General features: G+C 47.3%; 1 protein-coding gene across 2 annotated transcripts in view; it reads right to left on the bottom strand.

The window, feature by feature from the left end:
• LOC119178529 (hemocytin) overlaps positions 1 to 27,461 on the bottom strand; it is a 159,969-nt gene that overhangs the window by 93,125 nt on the left and 39,383 nt on the right. Inside the window, exons 20-23 of one of the 2 annotated variants that reach the window (XM_075889204.1) lie at positions 26,386 to 26,516; positions 15,315 to 15,621; positions 13,349 to 13,701; positions 45 to 119 (exon numbers count right to left, since the gene is read on the bottom strand). In XM_075889204.1, coding sequence (XP_075745319.1) covers positions 45 to 119; positions 13,349 to 13,701; positions 15,315 to 15,621; positions 26,386 to 26,516 — 866 coding nt within the window. The remainder of the gene's footprint in view (positions 1 to 44; positions 120 to 13,348; positions 13,702 to 15,314; positions 15,622 to 26,385; positions 26,517 to 27,461) is intronic. The other variant, XM_075889212.1, reaches the window with a different exon arrangement.

Here is a 27,461-nt window from a genome sequence, read left to right as displayed (position 1 = left end):
CGCAAGGAACCACAATTACCGCAAACAGCTTAACCAGTACTCACCTGTGACAAAATATGTCGTTTGCTGGTTAGTTGACGGCTCACCCTCCGTAACGGATGGAGACGTGACTGTGTATTCTGCGCAACAAAATGCGCACGTCACTTGCAACGTTCGGATACACAAAGATAAACTGGTGTTTTAGTGCTCATTTGTAAGATGTATACATTGCTTTTACCAGTTTTTGTTGTTTGGTTTGTATGTGTACAAGTTACAAGTGCAAGAAAACTTCCCTTCTTGAAGCCTCAAAAGGTCATGCATGCAACTCACATTGAACTGCTTAACAGTAACGGAAGTGACAGAAGTGACAAAATAAATGGCCTAGCTCAAGATGTACTAAGGAACAAAGAACAATAATAACAAAGTGTGCTCTTCGTTGCGTTTTAGGGGCGAAGCTCCTTAAGCCGTGGGTCGTGCGTCCCCGATGATTGATTGATTGTATGTATGTATGTATGTATGTATGTATGTATGTATGTATGTATGTATGTATGTATGTATGTATGTATGTATGTATGTATGTATGTATGTATGTATGTATGTATGTATGTATGTATGTATGCAGTACTACTACTACTACTACTACTACTACTACTACTAGTAGTAGTAGTAGTAGTAGTAGTAGTAGTAGTAGTAGTAGTAGTAGTAGTAGTAGTAGTAGTAGTAGTAGTAGTAGTAGTAGTAGTAGTAGTAGCCACATTTCGTTTAGTCCTTGCAATGTCCACTGGATGGCGGTACTTGGAGTGTTGACTAGATGGACGGATGGCTAGACGGGCGGGTGGGTGGGCAGGCGGGCGGGCGGGCGCGCAGGCAGGCAGGCAGGCAGGCAGGCAGACGGACGGACGGACGGACGGACAGACAGACAGACAGACAGACAGACAGACAGACAGACAGACAGACAGACAGACAGACAGACAGACAGACAGACAGACAGACAGACAGACGCGGGGACAGAAGCACGGACGGATGGACAGATGGACACACGGACGGATTGACGAGCGCTTCGCCCCACTAACCATCATTCACTCCCTGGATATGCTGTGATTTTTTTGTGTGTGTGCGTTTCTCGTTGCGCTGTATTGAATGCGGATATCACCATACAATTGCAATTACAACACATTTTGTCCTATAAAAGAAGCAAGTTAACAGAATCAAAACTCTACAGAAAATGTCACAGATTGCCTATCGCACCTATACGAAGAGTTTCCGATCACGTGGTGTCAAAGGTAGCAGATTTGTCTGACGGACAATAGAGGAGGATTTTCTTATTACTTGTTTGGTGGCAAGTATCGCAAAGATGGGCAAACACTGCGTCGGGTTGAAAGATTCGTGACGATTGCTATTCGTTAAATGAACTTGAAGATGCAGTATCGTGCATTCCTGCATATTTTGCATATACAGGAACTTGTTCAGCAGGAGCGTATAAACGTGCGAGCTTATCTCGCAGTGGTGCTCCTGTTTTGCTGCTTCTCATTTGGGAAAACATTACCGCAGGAACTGCTATCATCATCATCATCAGCCTGACTACGTCCACTGCAGGACAAAGGCCTCTCCCGTGTTCCGCCAGTTAACCCGGTCCTGTGCTTGCTGCTGCCAATTTATACCCGCAAACTTCTTAATCTCATCTGCCCACCTAACCTTCTGTCTCCCCCTAACCCACTTCCCTTCTCTGGGAATCCAGTTAGTTACCCTTAATGACCAGCGGTTATCGTGTCTACGCGCTACATGCCCGGCCCATGTCCATTTCCTCTTCTTTATTTCAACTATGATATCCTTAACCCCCGTTTGTCCCCTAATCCACTCTGCTCTCTTCTTGTCTCTTAAGGTTACACCTACCATTTTTCTTTCCATTGCTCGCTGCGTCGTCCTCAATTTAAGCTGAACCCTCTTTGTAAGTCTCCAGGTTTCTGCTCCGTAGCTAAGTACCGGCAAGATACAGCTGTTATATATCTTCCTCTTGAGGGATAGTAACAATCTACCTGTCATAATTTGAGAGTGCTTGCCGAATGTGCTCCACCCCATTCTTATTCTTCTAGTTACTTCAATATCGTGGTTCGGCTCTGCGGTTATGACCTGCCCTAAGTAGACATAGTCTTTTACAACTTCAAGTGCACTATTACCTATCTCGAAGCGCTGCTCCTTTCCGAGGTTGTTGTACATTACTTTCGTTTCTGCAGATTAAGTTTAAGACCCACCTTTCTGCTCTCCTTGTCTAACTCCGTAATCATGAGTTGCAATTCGTCCCCTGAGTTACTCAGCAATGCAATGTCATCGGCGAAGCGCAGGTTACTAAGGCATTCTCCATTACCTCTTATCCCTAACTGTTCCCATTCTAGGCTTCTGAAAACCTCCTGTAAGCACGCGGTAAATAGCATTGGGGAGATTGTGTCCCCCTGCCTTACACCCTTCTTGATTGGTATTCTGTTGCTTTCTTTATGAAGCACTATGGTAGCAGTTGATCCCCTGTACATTTCTTCCAGAATGTTTATATATACTTCATCTACGCCCTGATTCCTCAGTGTCTGCATGACGGCTGATATTTCTACTGAATCAAACGCCTTCTCGTAATCTATGAAGACTATGTATAGTGGTTGGTTATACTCTGAGCATTTCTCTATTACCTGATGTCACAGAACGAGCGCTAAAAAACGGGCGCGCCGCCAAATTCTTGCGATAACGGGCGGGAGAAACGCCGCGAGGTCAAAAGAAAAAAAAAGAAAGCAAACGTCCAAGGCTCCCCGGGCGCGCGCTCTCCCAAAGCCACCTAGAACAGGTGGCGCTGGCTCTCCCCGCAGAAGCGTGGCTTCACGACGAACCTCCTCACCCCACAACGGCGGCCGAGCAAGCACTCGATTTTTCCAGAACGAAAGGGGCGTGGTCATACCGAGTTGACTCATCGGCCGGAGAGGGCATTCCAACCGTCTCGCCCTCTTCCCAGCTTTCGCTGCGTATCGCGCCGACGAAATGACGAGAAGCGTCTGGAATGCCGCGCGCAAGGTATTTAACCGAGCAGCCGAGATGAGAAAGCAGGAGGAGACGGAAGTTAACGCCAGAGCGCGTATGGATTCCGCCGTGTAGTCGGTGAAGGTTTTGGTCCGTAGGGACGAAGCCGGAGATGAAGAGGATTTCCACCTGAGGGGTGAAGGCTCGGGCTACAGGCAAGAGCGTGTGTTTACCGCTATCGAGCGAAGACGCGTGGCAACAGCTGCGGGTGTGAAGCCGACGTGTTCCGGCGAAGAAGTTGAAGTTTGAAGAGTGGCCAATTGAAGACGGGAGGTTTCCTGGAAGAGAAACTTCGAGGGCTGCGGAACGACAACAACGCTGGACTTTGAGTGAGTGATTCTCGGAAGAGTATCATCTAGACTTTGGTTCCAAGAACTTTGGACTGAATAGGTTTTCTATCTCTCTAGTCTTTAAGTGTCTTGGTTGTTCAATGCATGCGACTGCATTGTAGTGCGTATTGTTGTCCGCGTCCGTTGTTTCAAGTGTGGCTGATTGTATTGTGTAGTACGTTGATTGATTGGTTTGATTGGTGACATATTGTATGCAACTATTGTGGAGTGTGCATTTTTGTGTATTGCTTTCGATCTGCCATTATTGAGAATATAATTTGTTTGTTTATCAACTCTCGGCTCTGACTTGTTCTTTGGGCCACAGCCGGCGTCCGCTGGCGCGCCAAAAAGGACCACTTCTAAATTGTCCACGCTTTCGTGGTGCGGTTCGGGGGGCCGATACTTCGGCCCTTGGAATTAGCCCGGCGATCGCCTCCCTAATTAACGGGGACGGGTGCGACAATTAATCTGGCGTCCGCGAAACAGGACCTTTTGGTGCACAGTGTGTCCAAAGTAGTGAGAAAGAGCCTCGAGTTGTTGATAGTGCTATCGGAACGATTTTGTGTGTTGTTCAGTGTTCTCGTTAACGAGTGCAGGGGAGTGTTCCGATAGACGGATCTAGGCAGATACTTTTTGCACGCGGCAAGGTTTTATTTGCGAGACACAATGGATCTCGAAAAGTTAGTTGCTCTTGGCGAGAAGATGGGTCTTTCTGGCGCCGAACTACGGAAGTGGGTAAGCCAGAAGGAGAAAGAGGCAGCGGAGAGAGCCAAGGAAGAAAAAGCCGCTGAGTTAGAACGAGAGAGGTTGGCAGCTGAGAGGGCCAAGGAAGAAAAAGCAGCTGAGTTGGAGAGAGAGAGGTTGGCAGCTGAAAGAGCCAAGGAAGAAAAAGCAGCTGAGTTGGAGAGAGAGAGGTTGGCAGCTGCGAGGGAGAAGGAAGAAAGAGAGCAACAATTGAAGTTGGAATTGGAGAGAGAAAAGTTGGCAGCTGAAAGGGCGAGAGAAGAAAGAGAGGCAAAGGAGCGACAGCTGAAAGAAGAAAGAGAGGCAAGGGAGCGACAGCTGAAAGAAGAAAGAGAGCTGCAATTGAAGCTGGAGCTGGAGAAAGAAAGACTGGCAGCTGAGAGGGCGAAAGAAGAAAGAGAGGAAAGGGAACGGCAGCGTCAGCACGAGATGGAACTCGAGCGGCTCCGTTTGCAACAGCGAAGCGAAACTCCCGTCCAAGCTAGAGTTGAAAGCAGCGAACGGGAAGATCACGGCTTCCGCTTGAACCCAAGCAAGCTGCTCGTAGCGTTTGATGAAAGGAAGGACGACCTTGACGCGTACCTTCACCGATTTGAGACGATTGCGAAGAGCCAGAATTGGCCGGAACATCAATGGGCAACTGCTTTGAGTACTTGCTTGAGTGGTGAAGCGCTCAGTGTGTACGGTAGGCTGACGCCGACCGATGCAGCCAACTACGCAAAGGTGAAAGCTGCTTTGCTGAAGCGATTTAGATTTACCGTGGAAGGATTCCGGGACAGATTTAGGACAGGAAAGCCAGCTGATGGGGAGACAGCTACGCAGTATGCCGCCCGACTTTGCCATTATTTCGACAGATGGATTGAACTTTCAGGGACAGCGCAGGAGTTCGATGAACTTCGAGAACTCCTAATTAGAGAACAATTTCTTACTAGTTGCCACCCAAGCCTGTCGCTGTACTTGAAAGAGAGGAAGGCTGAGTCACTTGAAGGAATGCTCGAATTGGCTGATCAATTCTTGGAAGCGCAAGGTGGAACTAATTTGGCCAAGGTCAAGAAGGATTGTCCCGAGGAGTCGAAGAAATTGGCTCCCGAAGAAAAAAAGCGTGCACCGGAGAACATTCCGCGATGTTTTCTGTGCAACCGAGTGGGTCATCGCGCGAAAAACTGTCGAACGATCTTTACGAGCCCTACGGTTGTAAAATGTTTCAAGTGTGGTCAGACTGGGCACAAAGCAGATGCATGTCGGAACGGAGTGAGTCAAACTCACCAGGTATCCTGTGTGCAAGCAGCACCGAAATCTGATAATAATGCCGTCACTGATGGATTCGTAGAGTTGAAGAATGGGGAGAAAATTCCTATTGTGGGTGCTGTAATGTCAAAACAGCCAACCGGTGTTACGAAAGGAATGCCAACGCTGCCTGGAAAAGTTGCGGGCAAAAAGATTACGGTGTTAAGAGATACCGGCAGTTCCACTGTTATCGTGCGGAGAAATTTGGTACGGGAAAGCGAGTTAACCGGCAAAACGAAACCGGTTTGCTTAATTGACCGTACAGTTCGGATGCTTCCCGAAGCAGAAATTGAGGTTGAAACCCCGTACTTCCGCGGGAAGGTTACTGCTTTATGCATGACGACCCCCCTGTATGACCTTGTCATCGGAAACATCGACGGGGCGCGAGGACCAAGTGATCCAGAATGTTTGGGAGAAGACCCGAAGATAGAGCCCTCGCCAACACAGCGGCCGCGAGATACAGTGGAGGAACATCCCGTGACGGATCTCACTAGAGCCCAAGGTGAAGCTGCGGCGCAAGAGACAGCGAAGGAGAAGACGATCGTGTCGAATCAGTTCACGGGCCGAGCAACCGGACTTACGTCGGCACGACCTCAACCGACCGACAGTGTAAAGGAGACGCAGTTGGCCAGCCGGGAAAAATGTAGAGGCATGATCAAGCGGGTAAATAAACAGACAGGACCCGTCGAATGTAATGCCGCGTTAACGGTGTCGGAAGAGACAGCGATGGCTGAGACGACGCCTCAGATATCGTCGTTGGAAAGGGCTCGCCGAACGCGGAAACACAAGAAGAGATCGAGCGAGCACCGCAAGAAAGGGCGCAAGCGCCGCTCAAAGTACACAGGATAAGTGTTGAGGTCAAAGCAGAATGTGTTTGGCAGTGTTGAGTGCCATATGTTGTGTTAATGGTGGTATCCTGTGTCACAAGTGTCGAAGTGTTGTGCTGTGATGTGATGTATAGTATTGTGCCATTTTTGTAGTGAGAGATCTTTGTACATTTGTATTATTGGGAATGTGTGGTGGAGTGTTGTACTCATGTGCTTGTGGTTGTGTTTTCACGTGTTGTGTAATTGAATTACAATGTACAATTGTATTAAGTGATCTATTGTGAATGTGACGAGTCATGAGCGACGGACTATGTTACAGTCTGTGAGAGTGTGTGGTGACTGTTCGCGCTCGTTTGTGTGGTTTTGAATATTATGAGATAATATTCTTAAAGTGGGGGGCAGTGTCACAGAACGAGCGCTAAAAAACGGGCGCGCCGCCAAATTCTTGCGATAACGGGCGGGAGAAACGCCGCGAGGTCAAAAGAAAAAAAAAGAAAGCAAACGTCCAAGGCTCCCCGGGCGCCCGCTCTCCCCGCAGAAGCGTGGCTTCACGACGAACCTCCTCACCCCACAACGGCGGCCGAGCAAGCACTCGATTTTTCCAGAACGAAAGGGGCGTGGTCATACCGAGTTGACTCATCGGCCGGAGAGGGCATTCCAACCGTCTCGCCCTCTTCCCAGCTTTCGCTGCGTATCGCGCCGACGAAATGACGAGAAGCATCTGGAATGCCGCGCGCAAGGTATTTAACCGAGCAGCCGAGATGAGAAAGCAGGAGGAGACGGAAGTTAACGCCAGAGCGCGTAGGGATTCCGCCGTGTAGTCGGCGAAGGTTTTGGTCCGTAGGGACGAAGCCGGAGATGAAGAGGATTTCCACCTGAGGGGTGAAGGCTCGGGCTACAGGCAAGAGCGTGTGTTTACCGCTATCGAGCGAAGACGCGTGGCAACAGCTGCGGGTGTGAAGCCGACGTGTTCCGGCGAAGAAGTTGAAGTTTGAAGAGTGGCCAATTGAAGACGGGAGGTTTCCTGGAAGAGAAACTTCGAGGGCTGCGGAACGACAACAACGCTGGACTTTGAGTGAGTGATTCTCGGAAGAGTATCATCTAGACTTTGGTTCCAAGAACTTTGGACTGAATAGGTTTTCTATCTCTCTAGTCTTTAAGTGTCTTGGTTGTTCAATGCATGCGACTGCATTGTAGTGCGTATTGTTGTCCGCGTCCGTTGTTTCAAGTGTGGCTGATTGTATTGTGTAGTACGTTGATTGATTGGTTTGATTGGTGACATGTTGTATGCAACTATTGTGGAGTGTGCATTTTTGTGTATTGCTTTCGATCTGCCATTATTGAGAATATAATTTGTTTGTTTATCAACTCTCGGCTCTGACTTGTTCTTTGGGCCACAGCCGGCGTCCGCTGGCGCGCCAAAAAGAACCACTTCTAAATTGTCCACGCTTTCGTGGTGCGGTTCGGGGGGCCGATACTTCGGCCCTTGGAATTAGCCCGGCTATCGCCTCCCTAATTAACGGGACCGGTGTGACACCTGATTGATAGTATGAATGTGGTCAATTGTTGAGTAGCCTGTTCGAAATCCTGCTTGTTCCTTTGGTTGATTGAATTCTAATGTTTTCTTTACTCTGTTAGCAATTACCTTTGTAAATAGCTTGTATACTACAGAGAGCAAGCTGATCGGTCTGTAATTCCTCAAGTCCTTGTCATCTCCTTTCTTATGTATTAAGATGATGTTAGCGTTCTTCCAAGACTCTGGTACCCTTCCCGTCAGGAGACACCTCGTAAACAGGGTGGCTAGTTTTTCTAACACAATCTGTCCTCCATCTTTCAGTAGATCTAATGTTACCTGATCCTCACCAGCAGCTTTGCCTCTTTTCATGCTCTCCAAAGCTTTTCTGACTTCTTCTATCATTACTGGTGGGGTGTCATCTGGGTTACTGCTAGTTCTTATAGTATTAAGGTCATGGTTGTCTCGGCTACTGTACAGATCTCTGTAAAACTCCTCCGCTATTTTAACTATCCTATCCATATTGGTAGTTATTTTGCCTTCTTTGTCCCTTAGTGCATACATCCGACTTTTGCCTATCCCAAGTTTCCTCTTCACTGCTTTGACGCTTCCTCCGTTTTTCAGAGCGTGTTCAATTCTTTCCATGTTATACCTTCTTACATCGCATACTTTAGGTCTATTAATCAACTTCGAAAGCTCTGCCAGTTCTATTTCGTCTGTTGTACTTGACACTTTCATGATTTGACGCTTCTTAATTAGGTTCTTCGTTTCCTGGGAAAGCTTGCCAGTGCCCTGTCTAACTACCCTGCCTCCAACTTCCACTGCACACTCCGTAATGATACTCGTCAGATTATCATTCATTGTATCTACGCTAAGGTTGGTTTCCTCACTAAGAGCCGAGTACCTGTTCTGCAGTGACATTCTGAATTCCTGTACTTTCCCTCTCAGTGCTAGCTCATTGATTGTCTTCTTGCGTATCAGTTTCTGTCATTCCTTCTTCAAGTCTAGGCGAATTCGAGACCGTACCATTCTATGGTCACTGCATCGTACCTTGCCAAACACTTCCACATCCTGCACGATTCCTGGGTGTGCAGTCATTATAAAGTCTATTTCGTTCTTATTTTCGCCATTAGGGCTCCTCCATGTCCGCTTGCGGTTTTCTCGTTTTCGGTAGAAGGTGTTCAAAATCCGCAAATTATTGCGTTCTGCGAATTCTACTAGTAGCTCTCCTCTGGCGTTTCTAGTGCCGATGCCATAATCTCCTACTGCCTGGTCTCCAGCCTGCTTCTTCCCTACCTTTGCATTAAAGTCGCCCATCACTATAGTATACTATGTTTTTACCTTACTCATTGCTGATTCCACGTCTTCATAGAAGCTTTCAACTGAAGCGTCATCATGGCTGGATGTAGGCGCGTAAGCCTGTACTACCTTCATCTTGTATCTTTTATTCAGTTTAATTACAATACCTACCACCCTTTCATTAATGCTACAGTATTCCTCTATGTTGCCAGCTATGTTTCTGTGAATTAGGAACCCCACTCCCAGTTCTCTTCTGTCTGCCAAGCCCCGATAGCAAAGGACGTGCCCATTCTGTAGCACAGTATAGGCCTCATCTGTCCTCCTAACCTCACTGAGCCCTATTATATCTCATTTAACACCCTCTAGCTCCTCGAATAGTACAGCTAGACTTCCCTCACTAGATAAGGTTCTAGCGTTAAACGTTGCCAAGTTCAGGTTCCAATGGCGGCCTGTCCGGATCCAGAGATTCTTAGCACCCTCTGCTGCTTGCAGATCTGACCGCCACCGTGGTCAGTTGCTTCGCAGCTGCTGGGGACTGAGGGCCATGAGTTATTTGACGTATGCATGTGGGAGGTAGTGGCCAGATACTGCACCAGGGTGGCCAATCCTTCTCTGGTGAGGGAGTGCGTTCCCGGCGGTGGTTACCGGTGACCTCTGGCCAGGCGGTACCTCTGGCCAGGCGGTACATGAATGTAGCGCGCTTGGCGTCCAGGAAACTGGCCGTAATGAACCGCCAGTTATGACTGTGTTGGGACAGGTCATGCTCTCTAAAGCGTTCAGGTAACTCTGGAGTGTGTCTATCGACTAGCTCGCAGAGTTCGATTGAAGCTAAGTCTATCTCCGGGTCGACCTCTTGGAGACGGGCCAGAGTAGAAGCGGCCCCTGCATAGAAGGCAGAAGGCGTTCCCGCCCGAGGCACCGAATTAGAAAATGCCTCAGGCGAGAACAGGCTCAGCCGCGTGCTCAGGAAGTACAATGCAGAGCTTCGAGTTAGGAGCATATCTGAATCGAGAGCTACCCGTGTCCATCTGACGTGTAGCGCCATAGTCACCACGCAGAGGTCACGAATACCGAGTCCTCCTTCATCTCTGCGCAGCTTGAGCACTGGGCGCGGCCACCACGCAGATGCACGACTCCAAAAAAAAACGAAAAGTTTATTTTCCAGGAGAACCCTAGTGTGGGGCTTAACCGGCATTACTGAACCTACAGACGTGAGAAAACTAAACAACGGCGATCGAATTATCGTGGCTCTAGCTGTAAGTGGACAAGACAACGCACTGAGTTCCCGAATCCTGTCGGTCAGCTTTTCCCTAGCTAACCGCCAGTTTTTGGTAGTCAGGCCATCCGGTTCAAAATGGAATCCCAATATTCGTAGGCGCTTTTTTATGGGGAGGCAGTGCACGGGACGTGGGCCGGAGGGAGCGCAGTTCAGATACATGAATGCGCTCGTTGACCTATTTATTCTCGCTCCGCTCGCCGAGCAGTACCCCTCCATAACATCCAAGACGGTGCAAACAGTCAGTTACCGCGTCCTGGATAATAATAGAGAGGTCATCAGCATAGGCGAACATTGACACCGGGGGGGGGGGGGGGGCACCTGGCGGAAGGGGAAATCTACCATTGCTGGTGTCTTTAGACAGCCTCTGCAAGAGCGGCTCGAATGCGAGCGCGTAGAGAGCGGGCGAAAGTCTATCGCCCTGCCCGACTCCACGGCACACACCGAAAGGCTCCGAGACGCGATCTTGTATGACAACCGTAGAACTAGGACGAAAATAGAGAGCCCTGACCATCCTGTTGAACTTGGCACTGAAGCCTGACTGCTTTAAAACTTTAAAGAGGTACTTATGAATGATAATATCAAACGCCTTCTCTTGGTCCAAAGAACAAAGAATTCCACGCAGGCTGCGTGAGTTCGACCATTCTATGAGATCCCTAATAGCAAAACCATGAAGTTGGCAAGATCTACCTTGAACACAACACGCCTGGTACGGACCCAAAACAGTACTAAGTACTAGAGTGAGTCGAACGGACAGGCACCTAGCAATGAGCTGTTTAGAAGAATTATTAACGATTCAGAGTGCTAGGTATACTCTACCATGGGAGCTGTGTTTGGAAAGAGTTGTTAACGATTTGGAGTACCCTGCACTCTACTATGGGCTCACACCACTGCTCTCAGACGGAAGATTTGCTAATCAACGCCACATGCTAGGAATGTCGGACCGCGAAAACCTTTGAGAGTAGCCCGCAAACTTTCGACGCTTTTGTCAGAGGCTTTAGCGAAATATCTCAAACAGATGTTCTTCCACGGTACACGCAAGATTATGAGAGGTTTTCTTGACTTCTGGGCACCCTCCTTTTATTCGAAAAGGTAAATAAAGGCTTTCGCTACTGTGAGACAAATTGAGAGCATCATTACTGCTTCTGTAATATAGATTGATAAGTGAAGTGACCGGAAACATCTTGGGGTACAGAGCCTGGTGCTGAAATCGGAGTCGTGAAAAAGCGTTGACACTCCACTATAGGCACCCGACATTGGACCAGAGGGCGCGACAAAGCTTTTTGGGCCGCCTCAGCGTTGTTGGTACCGACCAACAGGAATACCAAGAAAATGAAACTCTCGCTGAACACATTGCGACTCTGAAGTGTCGATGCTGTATATTTGGCGCGTTTTGAAAGAACGCTTCCTGGGCGCTTACATAATCAGCCGTGACACCCTGCTCACAACTAAAGAAAAAATAATATGCACGTGCACGTCCGGTTTTGCTGCGTTTACTCGCTAGGCTACGCATTGAAAGACTCGGTTTTGCTGCGCCTACTCGCTAGGCTGTGTGTTCTGGCGCTGCCATCAGATCTCGTAAACTGCATTGCCGGGTGCCTTACAGGCAATGCAGTTTACGAGATCTGATGGTAGCGCCAGAACACGCTGTCTAGCGAGTAGGCGCAGCAAAACAGAGTCTTCCAATGCGTAGCCTAGCGAGTAAACGCAGATAAACCGAACTTGCACGTGCATATCATTTTCTTTTTTTAGTTGTGAGCAAGGGGGTGACGGCTGATTATGTAAGCACCCAAAAAGCATTTTTCTTTTGAAAACGTGCCAAAAAGAATACTGACACTTCAGCGTGTCAATGTGTTCAATGAGCGTTCCATTTTCTTAGTATCCCTGGCGGTCGGTACCAAAAATGCTAAGGCAGCCCAAAGAGCTTCGTTGCGCCCTCTGGTCCACTGTCGGGTGCCTATACATGGCGACAACTTTTCTTGGCATTGGAGCGAAGGCTACATAGCCAAATCGCCGGCATCCTACTGCCAGTGAATGTAGTTCCACAACAGCGCCCGTATTTTCACCGTGAAATATAGAAGTTCCCCCTTTATTTTCTACGTGAAGCTACTTGAGACAGGACGCAGCTCCCACCATTAGGATAGTTGTATTCACTTTAATTTATTCTTTGTGACTTCGCGTTGTTGAACGCGCGAGAAAGTCCCTTTTTTACGTGCACCTCAAGCACGAATCGGCGTCTGCGTCTACATGAAACGCTGATGGTGCGCCCCCCCCCCCCCGTCACTTTCCATAGCGTTACGAGACGCGCGCCAGAACGGACTACTTGGCGTAGTGCTACGTGTGCAGGAGCTCCGCCTCCGTAGCTTTCTCTTCAGTACCAAGAAAAGCTGTCGCCGAGTATAGTTTTATTCTACGGTGTCGTCTATTGGCAAATTCGGAGCACTTCCGGTAATACTTTCTTCTGCTCCATGCGGAGCAATTTCATTCCATTAGCAGATTGGGAGTGCTCCCTGTATGTTCCATTGGCAGATCTGGAGCAGATCCGTCGAGAGACCCACTCCGCGGAGTAACTTTTTCTACGCCGCAAAAATCGGCGGATTCGACAGGAATTCGCGAGCGCCCCGTGCCTTGAAAAGCTGCCAGCTTTGGGCGCGCCAACGGACGCCAGCCGCGTCAGTTGCGCTTCGCGTCGGAGCTCACGTTTTTCTAGCGCAGCGTCGCCGTGTCTAGCATGCCTACTCACGCAAGAGGAGAGAAGCGCGCATCGCGTTCCAATCTGACCCTGCTATTTGCTTCAGAGGGAGCGTGTGTGTTCCATTGGTGGATTCCCTCCTGTTGCCCTCCGCCAGAGTAGAGTGCTCGAGCGCGGAGTTCGTCGGCCACTCCGAATATGCCAATCGATGACACCATCAGATTTGGTTTTACTCCTTGAACGTACACTTAACTTGCTCGCTTGACACAGGCTGTAAGTTTTATTGAGCTGGTGTTCTGTATAGCACGAAATGCAGCTGCCGCCTGGCGGTGCTCTACTCACCGCAGTCGCAGAGCAGTCGCACTTCGTAGTCGAGGCAGGCGCCTCCCGCCTGGTATCTGTGGTAGCAGGACAGGCCGCGCGGAAGTTCGCAGCTGGCCATCTGTCCGGCGCCCAGCAGGTCTTGTCCGGTGGCCGATACGCGGCACTCGATGCCCACGACGTGCGCGGCACCGCAGTACGGGCCGTACAGAGAAGCGAACCGGGGATCCGCCAGCAGGGCGAAGTCTCCTGATGCTCGGGCAGCTGGATTCAGCCAAGGCGTCCAGCCGCTAGCGGTGCAACTGACCTCTACGGGAGGTTCCGTATTGGGGCACGGGTGGCCAGTGCACACGATGCTACCACGCCGACAGAAGCTGTGGTGCAAGTGGGAAAGGCGGCCCAGTCAGTGTCCTATCGCATTTGCATGTGTAACATAGCTTTATAACGCGAGTACTGAACATTATGGTTTATCTTGGTTCATTGTGGCTCATCAACAGTGCATATACTACATTGTTTTATTTAGACTTATTTGCCAAGGTACTAGAAAACATTCATTGACGTTACGTGGGAAAACAGCACATCATTATAATTCACAGCATAATGGGACACGTCACGGGTGTTCACGGGTGTTCTGGCGTTTCCAGAGAATGTAATGCGGCTACCATAGCCAAGAGTCGAATTGGCACCCTTGTACTCCGTTTCATACACATGGTTGAAAGCCGTGGAGGCTAGCGATGTTTTCAAACGCGAATGCATTTCTTAGTCGGGCTATGTCAGGCATCTGTCGGGATCCGTCCACCACCCTCTCTCATAGCAACAACTGCGGGCGTGCGCACTTATCCTCACCCCAAAGCCCCGACCTCCTTGGCTTGAACGTCATTTGCCACCACCTCAATGCAGTTCGTCTTAAACGCATTTGTAGCGTTTGTGCGCCAGCATTTGTGTAGCGTTTGTGTTGGTAAGACGCTGACATTATTACCGTCAGGTACAACGACAGGTGCAGTGCTTCGCCACTCCTTCTCTCGCCGTTTGCTCTCTCACCTCCCTGTGCCCCACTCCCCCGTCGCCTCACTCTCGACTGTTCACGGCTGATGAACATGTAAAGAAATAGTACAAACCTCGTCTCATCAATAGTACAAATCCTCGTCTCATAAATAATTTACGCCATTAAAATTACTGCGCCGTGTTCTCCCGGCGCAATAAATTCATTCGCATTTCCTCAAGGAAGGAAAATAGGAGGAAAAGAACGGCAGGCAGGTTAACCAGCCTATAGGCAGCCGGTTTGCTACCCTTCGGGGAGTCGGGGGCAATTTTACGCAGCGAATATATGTTCAGGAAAAAAACTAGTACGCTATTTTGAAAACGTGAATATTTCTCGCTTCAGGCAGAGTAATAAGTGAAGATATTTCGTACCTTACAAACAAGCCTATTCTGTTATGCATCTGTTAATATGAACAGTTTGTTGTTATCGTTTTCTGGTTCCTTTATTCGGTTCCAGGGCGAGCCACACACGCTGATTTGCCCTTCGCTTGCACGAGCATTTACTAACCCGAAAGCTGAAGACTAAAAGCGCGGAGTTATACATTCTTACACTAGAAATTTTGCGTAGCTTACACAGCCTTGCACGCTGTTTGTGAAACAGTGCGCAACATCACAGCCGCCAAGCCACCCCAGCGGCCTTGTTTGTGAGGCACCATGAACCGACGATCAACAGTAGATCGTGATATGCCTGAAGTCCTGCATTTGCTAAGATTGAATGCAGCGGTCCAGTTTAAACTCACGAGTAATTTTCTCATGTTTGCTTCTATCTCTTTTTCTTTTCATTCTTTAATCTCTTCCCCCGGTGAAGGATAGCAAACCAGATGCGCGTCTGGTTGACATTCTTGCCTTTCGTTTCTCTTCCTCCTCCTCCTTTCTCGTTGCCACAAAGGTACACAAGAACCACACACTTTACGCACCAAATCATGGCATGGAATCGTAAACCTACCAGGACTCGCACGGCTCCGCAATCCTGGCGTCCTCGATGCGCTCTCCTTCGAGGTAGACGCGGCCGTTGATCTCCTTGCAAGGCACCCTGCACTGCGCCTCGGGCACGCAGTTCATGTCATGCTCGTTGTCGTAAACGAAGCCCTCGGGGCATGGTTTAGGCCTGCAGCCTTCGATGCAGGGCGCCGTGCTGTTGTCGCACACCGTCTTCTCCCCCGCGAGAGGTGATCCCAGTGTTTCGCAGGTCCGAGGCGGGCACCCGGATATGCACGCGACGTACTCGGAACACTCGGCGTCACACTGGATGGCTGTCGAACAAAGACAACTGACGTGTCAACAAACTGCAATCTTGCCTCAATAATTAACTTGCAAATGAGGAAAACGGGGCAGCTACGAACTAGTTCTGCTATTACTTAGGAAACAGCTGAACTGTTGGCATTCCCCTGCTGCTTCCCATCCTCGTCACCCTTCCATAAGTCCTCCTAGTATTCACCTCCCTTTCCGCCTATGCGAATCTACAGTATACAAGGCTGCTTTATATTTTACCCTCTCTTTCTCCTTTTCCATCTCATCAACCTCACATTGACCTCTCGCCGTGAAGCTGCGCTGTGCTGTGTCAGGCTTTACAATTTTCAAATGCACCAACTTACTTTCATTACGATTTCTTAATCCCGAAGCAAGACTTTGTCCGAGTTGATTAAAGAAAGATAGAATAACGATAAAATAAAGACAGGGCGGTTAACCAGTTCTCAGCCTGATAGGCTACCCTGTATTGGGGAAGAAAGAATAAAAGCTAAAGAGGAGGAGAAGAAAGCACTGTAGCCGACAATGCAACAGCAAATTGGCGCCTGACATCACAGACGATGGCCGAGTCCCACGGCATATTAAAATCATCTAGAACCATTGAGAAGCAAATCCTGGAATGCGTCGAGTGATAAGAAAACCGAAAATTCATCTGCATGGCCACAAACCTTTACAACCTTCATCACAATAAAGACATTGTGACACTAGAGAAAACATATATCAAGAAAGAGAGAAGCACGACAGGACCAAATACATATGTCATTGCACTGCAAGTACGCCTGGTCATCAAAAAACAATTTTAACCTATAAGGAATATGTACCAACGAGACCCAAATGAAGTATTTTTGTTTGTGCTTGGTCTACGCGCTCGATCTACGCCCGAAGCGATCCACTGGAAACTATAGCATAGAAAAGTCTTGATGAGAAAATAGCGTTTGCGTCATGCGATTTGAAATACTGCAAATGACATTCGCTTACTAATGTTTCGTAAAAGGTCATAGAAAGTTCAGAGATAACACGAACAATCTTATATGACTTCGTTTGATTCCGTTTGCCGGACACTTGCCATAAGCATTTACAAAGAGGCAAATTTAAAGTAAAAGGACTCAATTGAAGGTGCAGAAAAAAAATTACGGTCTCGTGGTAGGTTGCATATGGATACATCGGAGTGCGTATTTGGAAAGCAGGTGCTACACAATGCAGTCGTTGGCATTGAGGTCCATCCGTCCATGCGTCCGTCCGTGCGTCTGTTCGACCATGCGTCCATCCGTTGCCTGTCTGTTTGTACGTCTGCCTGTCCGTCCGTCTGTCCATCGGTCTATCACTCACACTAGGGCCACCTGCTGAGTGTGTCATACAACTAGGTGGTTACGAACAGGTCAAAGCGGACATGCATGGACAGACCCACGGCTTAATGAGCTTCGCCCCTAATATAGCGTGATGTCATCAGTGAATGCTGCCACCTTCACCCTAGCACTACCTAGTAGTGAAAGGCCTCGAACATATCAATTGGCAATATGCAAGCGCAGAAAAGGCTCGAAGAAAAAGGTGTTTAGAAAAAGTGAATAACGATTCAGAGTACTAGGTACTCTACTATGGGAGAGCTTAAAGCCGTCCCGTAGGCATCTTGCGCTGCCTCCTAATGTTCAGTCACAGTGGTGTTAACAGAAAAGTTCCACCACAGGGACACTGTCTGCAAAAGTAGCCAAGTGATATGTGCATTTATTGGCACACACTTAATAAATAAACCCTCAGAATACCTCCGGCAAGGTCTTTTGCTTTCGACAAAACATTCATTAGGTCCATGCTCAGCAAAAAATCGTACGCTACCGGATAAACTTTCCGCAATCTTCAAATGCAATCTTATGTCATCAACGAATGCAGTCACCTTAACAGTACCACCACCTGGCAGTGGAAAGGCTCGAGTGTATTGATCGGCATGTAGCCAGCACAGCAATGTTTCGAAGCTCTGCACACGGTGTGTTTAGAAAAAATCAGAACATATCAACGGAGTGAACAGTGCTGGGTGGGGCGAACCATCCGTCTGTCCGTTCGTTCTGGCTTCCGTCCGTCCTTGCGTCCGTCTGTCTGTGCGTCCTACCACCCAAACGTCCACACGTCTGCTTGTCCATCCATCCGTCCGTACGCGCGTCTGTCTGTCTGTCTGTCTGTCTGCCTGTCTGTCCGTCTGTCCGTCTGTCCGTCTGTCCGTCCGTCCGTCCGTACGTTCATCCGTTAATCTAGTTAACATTCCAAGTACTGCTATCTCGCATGTTTTCATCATATATTCATCATATACAAGTACCGCCATCCAGCGGATATTCCAAAGACTAAAGGAGATGTAGCTACCTACTACTACTACTACTACTACTACTACTACTACTACTACTACTACTACTACTACTACTACTATTACTACTACTACATAGATCGGGGACGCGCGAGCTTTAATTAAGGAGTTCCGCCCCTAAAAGTTAACGATTAAAGTAGTCGGTACTCTACTATGGGAGAGGTGAAAACCCTCTCTTCGGCCTCACACTTGATGATGCCACACCGACAAAGTCTGTGGGTGTGTTTAGAAAACGTGGTTAATGATTTAGAGTACAAGGACTCTACTATGGGAGAGCATAAAGCCATCCCGGGAGGCTGTTTAGAAAAATTAATAGTCACAGACATCAATAACATTTCACCAGAACATTTTCTTTTTAGACATACAATACCGATGATGACAAAACAGACTTAACTTACATGAACATGGATATGAGATTACGTGGATAGAACATGTACATTCGAGCGTTCACACAAAAATGTCGTAAAAGTACAGATACACATATCAATATTGCAAGGTAAACAAGAGTCACAAATAAAACATGAATCTGTCTGCGTGTTAAGAAAAAGTTGTTAACGATTGAGAGTACCAGGTACTCTACTATTGGAGAGATGAGTGCCGTCCCGTAGGCATCAAAGACGTCACCATAGTGAATATGTGTTTTAAAAGAGTGGTAAACGATTTAAATTACTTATTACTCTACTATGGGAGAGCTGAAAGCCGTCCCACGACCTCCTTACCGAGCAGTAAGCTGAAGAGGAGTGTTTAGAAAAAGTGGGTAATGATCTAGAGTACTAGGTACTCTACTAAGTGAGAGAAGTGGATTCAATTTATCATTGCGACACCGAACACAAAGCCAAGTTGCGGGTACATTTATTTGCACACACAAAATGAATGAACCGTCGACATCGCTCCGGCAAGCTCTTTTGCTTTCGACTAAAGCTTTCGTGAGCACCAAAAAAAAAATTTTGTTATATATTTAACACTTTAAATAGGTGCCGCGTATACAGCCCAAGTTCTTTAAACAAAGTGTCACCAGTACACTCTAGAAAAAGAAGAAAATAAGAAATAAGCGAATTGCTTCATGCAAGTTTTTCTGCGTTGGCGCAAAGGCACATTTGCCGGTTGAGGCAATGTATTTTGGGTGTTGTGTTGTCCGCATACAAGCAAAGCGCGAGAAACGCAATGGTTTTGACCAGGATCGACGAGGACACAGAGCTCTATTGACATAATGGAAGTGAAAAAAAAATCACAGCATATCCACGCAGTGATTGATGAGTGGGGCGAAGCGTCCATAAGTCCGTCCGCGCTTCCATCCATCCGTTCGTTCTTGTTTCCATCCGTCCATGCGTCCGTCCATGCGAACACCCGTGCGTCAATCCGTCCGTCCGTGCGTCCGTCTGTGCGTCCGTCCGTCCGTCCATCCATCCGTGCATCCGTCTGTCCATCCGCGCGTACATCCATCGGTCGTCTGCTTGTCTGTTTGTCCATCCATGCGTACGTCCATCTAGTGAACACTTCAAGTACCACCATCTCGCACCTTTTCATATTATATTCATCATATAGAAGTAGCGCCATTCAGCGGACATTCCAAGAGCTAAACGAGAGGTGGCTACATACTACTACTACTACTACTACTACAACTACTACTACAACAACAACTACTACTACTACTACTACTACTACTACTACTACTACTACTACTACTACTACTACTACTACTACACACACATACATCGCGGACGCACGACCCACGGCTAAAGGAGCTTCGCCACTAAAAGCTCCATCTCTAAAACAACTGGCGAGGAGAGAAAAGCTGTACCTTAGGCACACTTTCTCATGCTACGTGCTGTACATTATAGGAAGCCAAATCAACGCATGGTGACACTGCGACTCGGGACAGGAGAAACGTAGAAATCGGGGATGTAGATGGAGCGTTTTCCCTTCACTCCACGCTGCCGCTCGCTTACGTGCTCGTGAAGAGAGCGCGCGCTGCGTTTGAGCCACCTCACAATGTACAGCCTGCCGTGCAGTTTCACAAATATCTCTGAGCTGGACAAGCACTTCCGAGAAGCGATTCGAACAAAAGGAGTAAAGCTCGTTAGTAAAGTTTATGCTGTGGAGCAGACTACAGAAGAGGAGGACGCCAGAGTCACTGCAAAATGCATTTCTCGGGTCCTCCCTGATAATACCGTGTACAACGTATGTCTCGAGGTAAGTCTCATTCTGCCGACATGAAGCCGCGTACTCTATCGATGTGACAGAGTTGACGTTTATGGAAACCATATAATTGTTGTTTTGATGCGGTATCTAGCAGTAGCAGCCGTGTACTACCAGGTGCAAACGTTTGCCGCGTGCCGAAAAAAATAAATAAAAAATTGGCTGATTCCACGTACAGTGGAAATCGATTATAAGCGAAGCACGAATGAGAAATGTTGATATGTCACTTTAAAATTCTCACAAAGTTATGAGGTAGACGTGAATGAGACCGTACATGGTTTCTGTGTCATGATTATCATGTTTGGATGTATCCTTTACCTTCGTTATCTATTCACGTCACGTGATACCATATTTAGTATATGTGGAGCAAGGGAAACGCCCGCGAGCACGCTATGAGCGTGGTATGTTGTCATGTTCTTACATGACACGCGTGCCAGTATTATCATGTTTGCACAAGTCATATATTTCGTCATCCGTTGACATCACGTAACACCGAATTTTGTATATGTAAAGCTAGCAAAACCGCCGTGAGCGTATCATGAAGGGCCCAATATACTCCAATGTAGCGTTGACGTGCGCGCACGTTGGGCACAGCGACACTACGTTAGCGAAACGTGAAGACTCTATAGTCTGACGCCAGGCGCGACCGGCGCGACCAGCGTCCGCCGGTGCAGCCCGACGGCAACCGGCGTGAAATGCGACATGCTGCATTTCGTTCCGATGCGTTCCCCAGACAACACTGCGCCTCCCTTTTTTCGTGACGGAGGGACGCCGGACGCACTGAAATGCGCATGCGTCAAAGCAACGCAGCGCGACGCGCGCCTGCGAGTATATGGCAGGGCCGGTGCCTGGTGTGGCAACGCCGGCGTGACGCAACGAAATGAACGCCGGCAAGCACGCGCACAGCGTCACGTCGAAATGTATTGACGCCTTGACTATGGCATGCAGTCATGTTCTCACATGACACGCATCCCATGATTATCATGTTTACGCACCAGTCACATACCTTCGTCATCCATTGACGTCACGTAATACCAAATTTGGCATATGTGAAGCTAGCGAAACGGCCGCGGGCGCATCATCAGTGTGGCATGTTGTCATGTTGTTACATGACACGCATGTCGTGATTATCATGTTTGGATGTGTCATTTACCTATGTCATCCGTTCGCGTTACGTAATACCGTGTTTCGTACATGTGAAGCTAGCGAAACGGCCACGAGTGCATCATGAGTGTAGCATGTAGTCATGTTGTTACCTGAGATGCATCTCTTGTTTATCATGTTTTCACCAGTATCATACCTTCGTCATTCACGTCCCGTAATACCAAATTTGGTAAACGTGAAGCTAGCTAAACGGCCGCCAGCGCATCATGAGCATGGCGTGTAGTCATGTTGCTACATGACGCGCATTTCATGATTATCATCTTTGCATCAGTCACCTTCGTCATCCCTTCACGTACCGTAATACCGAATTTGGTATATGTGACGCTAGCGAAACGGCCGCGAGTGCATCATGAGCGTGGCATGTAGTCACGTTGTTACATTACACGCATGTCATGATTTTCATGTTGGGGCTGTCGCTCGTGTTCGCCATGTAATCACGTCATACCATGCCAGTTTTGAGACATGTCATATGTATGAAACCACTGGGCTGCAAGACCATGAAATGTAAATCACGACATTCATGACATACATGTCATTATTTTCATGTTATGATTAGTCAAATAGGTTTTTATACAGTCTGTTATGCCATGTTATGCCATACCCAGTTTGGTATTGATACCTTTATCGAAACGGCCAGGAGAGCTAAAAGTCATAAGCGGATAGATAGATAGATAGATAGATAGATAGATAGATAGATAGATAGATAGATAGATAGATAGATAGATAGATAGATAGATAGATAGATAGATAGATAGATAGATAGATAGATAGATAGATAGATAGATAGATAGATAGATAGATAGATAGATAGATAGATAGATAGATAGATAGATAGATAGATAGATGATTCAATGTCTATCGATAAAGTCCTCCGACACTTCGCTCAACCCGTCATCATTCACTCCGTGGATATGCAGTAAATTTGTTTCTAAACAGATCACTCTAAGTGCCTGCTCAGTGTGCGTTCGTGGACGGCTACACACAGCTCTCCCATAGTAAAGTGTAATTACTTTGAATCGTTGACATTTATTATGACCCGCCTTCTCTTCTCTACTGCAACAAAGCAAAGCTCTACCACAGTAGAGTACATCGTACTCAATATCATAGAACATTTGTTCTGCACACACAGGTTGCGTTAACCTCCATCCTGATATTTTACTGGAACAGCTTCTATCCTATAGTAGAGTACCAGGTAATTATATGTGGGGTTCAACGTCCCAAAACCACCATTTAATTATGAGACGCTGTAGTGAAGGACTCCAAAACTTTAGACCACCTGGGGTTCTGTAACGTGCACCCAAATCTGAGCCCACGGGCCTACAACATTTCCGCCTCCATCGGAAATGCAGCCGCCGCAGCCGGGGTTCGATCCCGCGACCTCCGGGTCAGCAACCGAGTACCTTCTCTGCTAGACCACCGCGGCGGGGCAACCTGGCGGAAACATGCCACGCGACTAGGTATTACGAGATGTTGCGTGATTTTAGTCACGTGACCGAACGTGACACCATCTTTAGTCACATGACTATAGATGCCGCGTGATGACAACGCGATGTTACATGATTCTATGTTTAGGTGACCAGTCACGTGATGGTACGTGCTTTTCAGTCCTGTGACTAGTTACGTGGTGGTACGTGGTTTTTACTAACGTGACTATACGGAACATGATTATTATTGCGAAAGAAATTATATTCACAGTCTCGGCTGGATTTTGCCGTCGTCGTCACCGCCGCCATCGCCGCCCTTGGATCTGCCGCCATTCAAATATATCTATATGTATGTATATATATACTGGGAAGGATGCGCTAGCCTTCTCTTTCTGAGGAGCAAACATCGCCTTTCTGGCCGACGTCATCTGCGCTCGATTATCTCGTGAGCGAACAACAGGTAGGCTGATCGTTGCCGCGCTATCACGGCAACGATCAGCGCGCTGCTTGTGCCGCCACAACACGCGGGAGCTTCTACAGGCTGAGCTCTCAACACGAAAAAATGATGCCAAAAGTGTACCTGGAGCGGTCGTTTTCTCTTACACCAGCTTTATGTCGAGTGACGTGAGATCGGATCTAAATTAGCTGACTGCCAGCCTCACTTCGTATATCAACGCCGTAACTACGCACGAGCCCTGTTGTGGTCATCTGCTGTGGCCGCCCAGCAGGAAACTTGGTTACTTAGCAAGCTCATGTTCACTACAATTAATATTGCTCCTAAAAATGATGGCCTTGCTTCGTAAAACATTCGAATGTGTTGCTATCACATTCATTGCTTTTTATCTTTTGGCGAAACAGTGTGACTTTTTGGTTTTGTGAATAAATATTACGTGATGTTTCGTTATTTTAGTTAGATGCCTCGCTATTACGTGAGACATGGTGGTTTTAGGACGTTAAACTTATCAGTCAATCAAATACCACGTGAGACAAAATATTGATGTCAACTGGCAGAAAATTAAATTCTCATATCTAGCACTTCACCTCCTTCGAAATGCGACAGTTACGGCCTGGATTGAACCAGAGACCTCACATATAGTCTTGAAAGTGGTTTATTCATTGGTTCATTCTAGAAACCGCTCACCGCCTTCCAATTGAATGCAGTGCTTTAGATCGTCCCTCTGTTTGTTCTACACTCAGCATGCATATGCTTTCGACGTGAACAAAGCATTCGATAGCGTGAGCCATGGCATTTTGTTAACCAAGCTCTCTCTAATAGGGTTTCGTGGCGCATTCTCGCCGCTACTGCAAATTTTTCTGCATGACCAACGCCAGCTAGTTTTACTTGGGCGGGCCAAGAAGAATTTCTCATTAATAAAATACGGTGTCCCGCAAGGCTCAGTCCTTAGCCCATTTCTATACAACCCTTTTGTGAATGACCTGATTGATGTGGTGCCAGTTGGTTTTTATCAGTACGCAATGCCCCTGTCATTATAGCTCAGTCAACCAACTTTATGCAGGCCATTACTTCATTACAGGCAGTTGCAACTAGGACTATGCACTGGTGTTCTGCCAGTTTATGTTAAAATTAAGGCGTGTACGACAAAGCTAATTTGTTTCCACAACCCTTTGGAAAAAATAGATATTAATTATTCGTTTCTGCTGCCCAATTCCAATTGTTGTCCTTGTTTGTGTTCAACCTTAGACTATGTAGGTACCGTAAAGTACTTTGGTCTGTATTTTGAAAGTGAGCTGTCCTGAAAATATCCTGTACAATATGTATACCAACGTATTCGCGTTGTATCATGTATGATGTACAATTTGAGATATATAATGTCTCTCTTTATTCGAAAACTTGTTGCACATGATTTGGGGTATGGTTTAGTAAGGTATACGGCATAACAGTATACGGCCATTGTGTGGCACGCCGACAAATGAGGGCAAACTCGCTTCTTCGTCATATGTTAAGAAAACATTAGTTATGACGTAAACCTCAAAGCAAAAAAAAAAAGATGCTTTTAAAACATTGTGTGCTGTACTTTACTTCCTAATAGAAATTGTAACAATTACGCATTTTTAGAACAATAGTTTGAAAACCAAGTATGTTCCTGCACGCTGTTTGTGTCCTAAAGATTCATTTCTAGTACTCAGCCGTCCTACAAGGTACGATAAAAGAATACGAGACTGCTATGTCCCTCTGCACTTCAATCAGCTGCCTGCAAGTGTACTTCGCTCTAAGTGTGCTTCCCACTAAACATAAGCTAAAAGAATTTATTAGGCGAATGACTCCTTTATTATCTCAAGCAAAAAGGTGGTTCTCTTTAATGAGCCCTCATTTTTATTTTATTTTTGTATTTTGTTATCTAAGCAAATGAATAACGTGAACGATCGCTGTCTACCTCTGCTGCCAGGCACTGCCACTCAAGCCATGTGGCTTTTGCAGGCCTGATATGTGTACTACTTTCTTGTGAAATGAGCCACGAAGAATACTATTATTATTATTGTTGTTGTTGGTGATGTTGTTGGTGATGTTGTTGGTGATGTTGTTGTTGTTGGCGATGTTGTTGGTGATGTTGTTGTTGATGTTGATGTTGTTGTTGATGATGTTGATGTTGTTGTTCATGATGATGATGAAGATGATGATGATGATGATGATGATGTTGTTGTTGTTGTTGTTGTTGTTGTTGTTGTTGTTGTTGTTGTTGTTGTTGTTGTTGTTGTTGTTGTTGTTGTTGTTGTTGTTGTTGTTGTTGTTGTTGTTGTTGTTGTTGTTGTTGTTGTTCAGTGACAAAATAAGAAATAGCTCATCAGTCTCCCAACGTTAACACAGAGTGTTTCAAAATATTTTTGTTTCTCCACAAACTATCATGCGACACAAACACAGCTGAATTTGAAATATTCTCAAATTTCATTTCCAGTTTCCTTTCCATTAAGAGTATAAAAATAGGCCACAGCGACACTCATGCGACCGGTGATAAGTATGCCCAACAAGAGGTTAACTTGGGAGACTTCTTTGAGGAGTTGGAAAAGTCTCTTAGCGTTAATTGATTGATATGTGGGGTTTAACGTCCCAAAACCACCATATGATTATCAGAGACGCCGTAGTGGAGGGCTCCGGAAATTTCGGCCACCTGGGATTGTTTAAAGCGCACCCAAATCTGAGCACATGGGCCCGCAGCATTTTCGCCTCCATCGAAAATGCAGCCGTTGCAGCCGGGATTCAATCCCGCGACCTGCGAGTCAGCAGCCGAGTACCTTAGCCACCACGGCTGTGCCCCTAAGTGTGCGCTCGCTTGAAGTCCAGCGGGAGCCAAGAGTTTTCGGCCAGGGTCTGCGGCGCTTTAGACACTCTCTTACTCAAGGTCAATCTAGCCGACACTTCGGTGGGTGTCGCCATGTTTGTTTGAAGCACAGCTTTCACAGCAGGCTCCGGGGTTCCCGCCAAATTCGAGAAAAATCACCCCTAAAGCAAAACACGAACGCTGTTCGGATCTCGCGCATGCGCGTTAACCTCGACGCTATGTCTTTGGGGCCCCCAAAACGACTGAGGCCTCTGTTCAAAAACTCCCTATCGTGTATTTGGAATGAGTGGCAGTTCGTGATCAACACTTCGAACAGGAGGAGCTTCAACTCACGGCAAAGCGACTGCGACCGCCACTTGATGTGGATGCCCTGGGCGCTGCATTCGTGAGCGTAGGCCGCGATGTTGGTGCACAGGCACTCGCAGTCGCCGCCCGAATCACAGCCGCACACATCTTGCACGCACCTGAAAAATGACACCAGAACGACATGCAAGAGAGTGAAGGAGCGCGAGCAAATGTATGGAGTGCATGAAAAATAAATTTTATGCGGGAGTAAATAGTTTAGATGGTACCAATCAATAGAAAGGTGATAAGAATGTGAACATTCCCCGAACAACGTCACGTGGGAATGTCAGGCCAATACAGCCTTAGCACCAATACAGAATCCCACAGCGGCACGATGGGAATAGCCGCTGGCCAGCGAGAACGTGGAAGATTAGTTGAGTCTGATCGACGGGGCCCGCAGAGCGGCTGTTGCCCTGGGCTTACGCATACCCCGCCTTCCTCCGCGGAAGCCAAGAACTCAGAGCTTTTCCGCAGAAAACGTCCGGTGACTAAACAAATAAGATTTCACCATCACTCTCTGAATTACTCGCGGTTTCCGAAACATTTACGTATGAAAGCCCTATAACTGCCATGATTGTGTGTAAATAGAAAAAGACAGGTTCCTCGAAAAGCGTACATAGAGCGGCAGAGAAAAACAGTATAATTATCTCTCGTTCAGTTCATTCTTGAAATGGTGTTTCCAACGCGGTACTTTCGCAAAGTATATCTCACTCCTGTATCACAGTCAGAACGGCACGTGGCATTTTGATTCGCTGCGCACGAGCATCACTCATTCGAGAGAATCCTGAAGATTCGAGAAAAGCATGCGTACGAGTTCCTCGTAGGCACGTGTAAAAGACTTCTTTTGTTCGTGTATAAGCAAAAGTCGATATCGTTACAAAGTTGACGCGTAATCAACTTCACCACGTTCCGGGCCAAATGAAAACCTCACTATTTCACCGTGCAGCTCAGACCTTCCAGGTGACAAAAATCGGGCTGTCCAAATACGGGTATTAGAAACAAGGGTGACGCGAGGACATTTAGGCTGTGGAGGCGGAACGTGCTCATCTGTTTTGGTAGGAAAT

Source organism: Rhipicephalus microplus, chromosome 1, assembly GCF_043290135.1.
Source record: "Rhipicephalus microplus isolate Deutch F79 chromosome 1, USDA_Rmic, whole genome shotgun sequence".
In the NCBI taxonomy this organism is placed as follows: Eukaryota; Metazoa; Arthropoda; class Arachnida; order Ixodida; family Ixodidae; genus Rhipicephalus; species Rhipicephalus microplus.
This window is presented reverse-complemented; position numbering and strand designations above follow the sequence as displayed.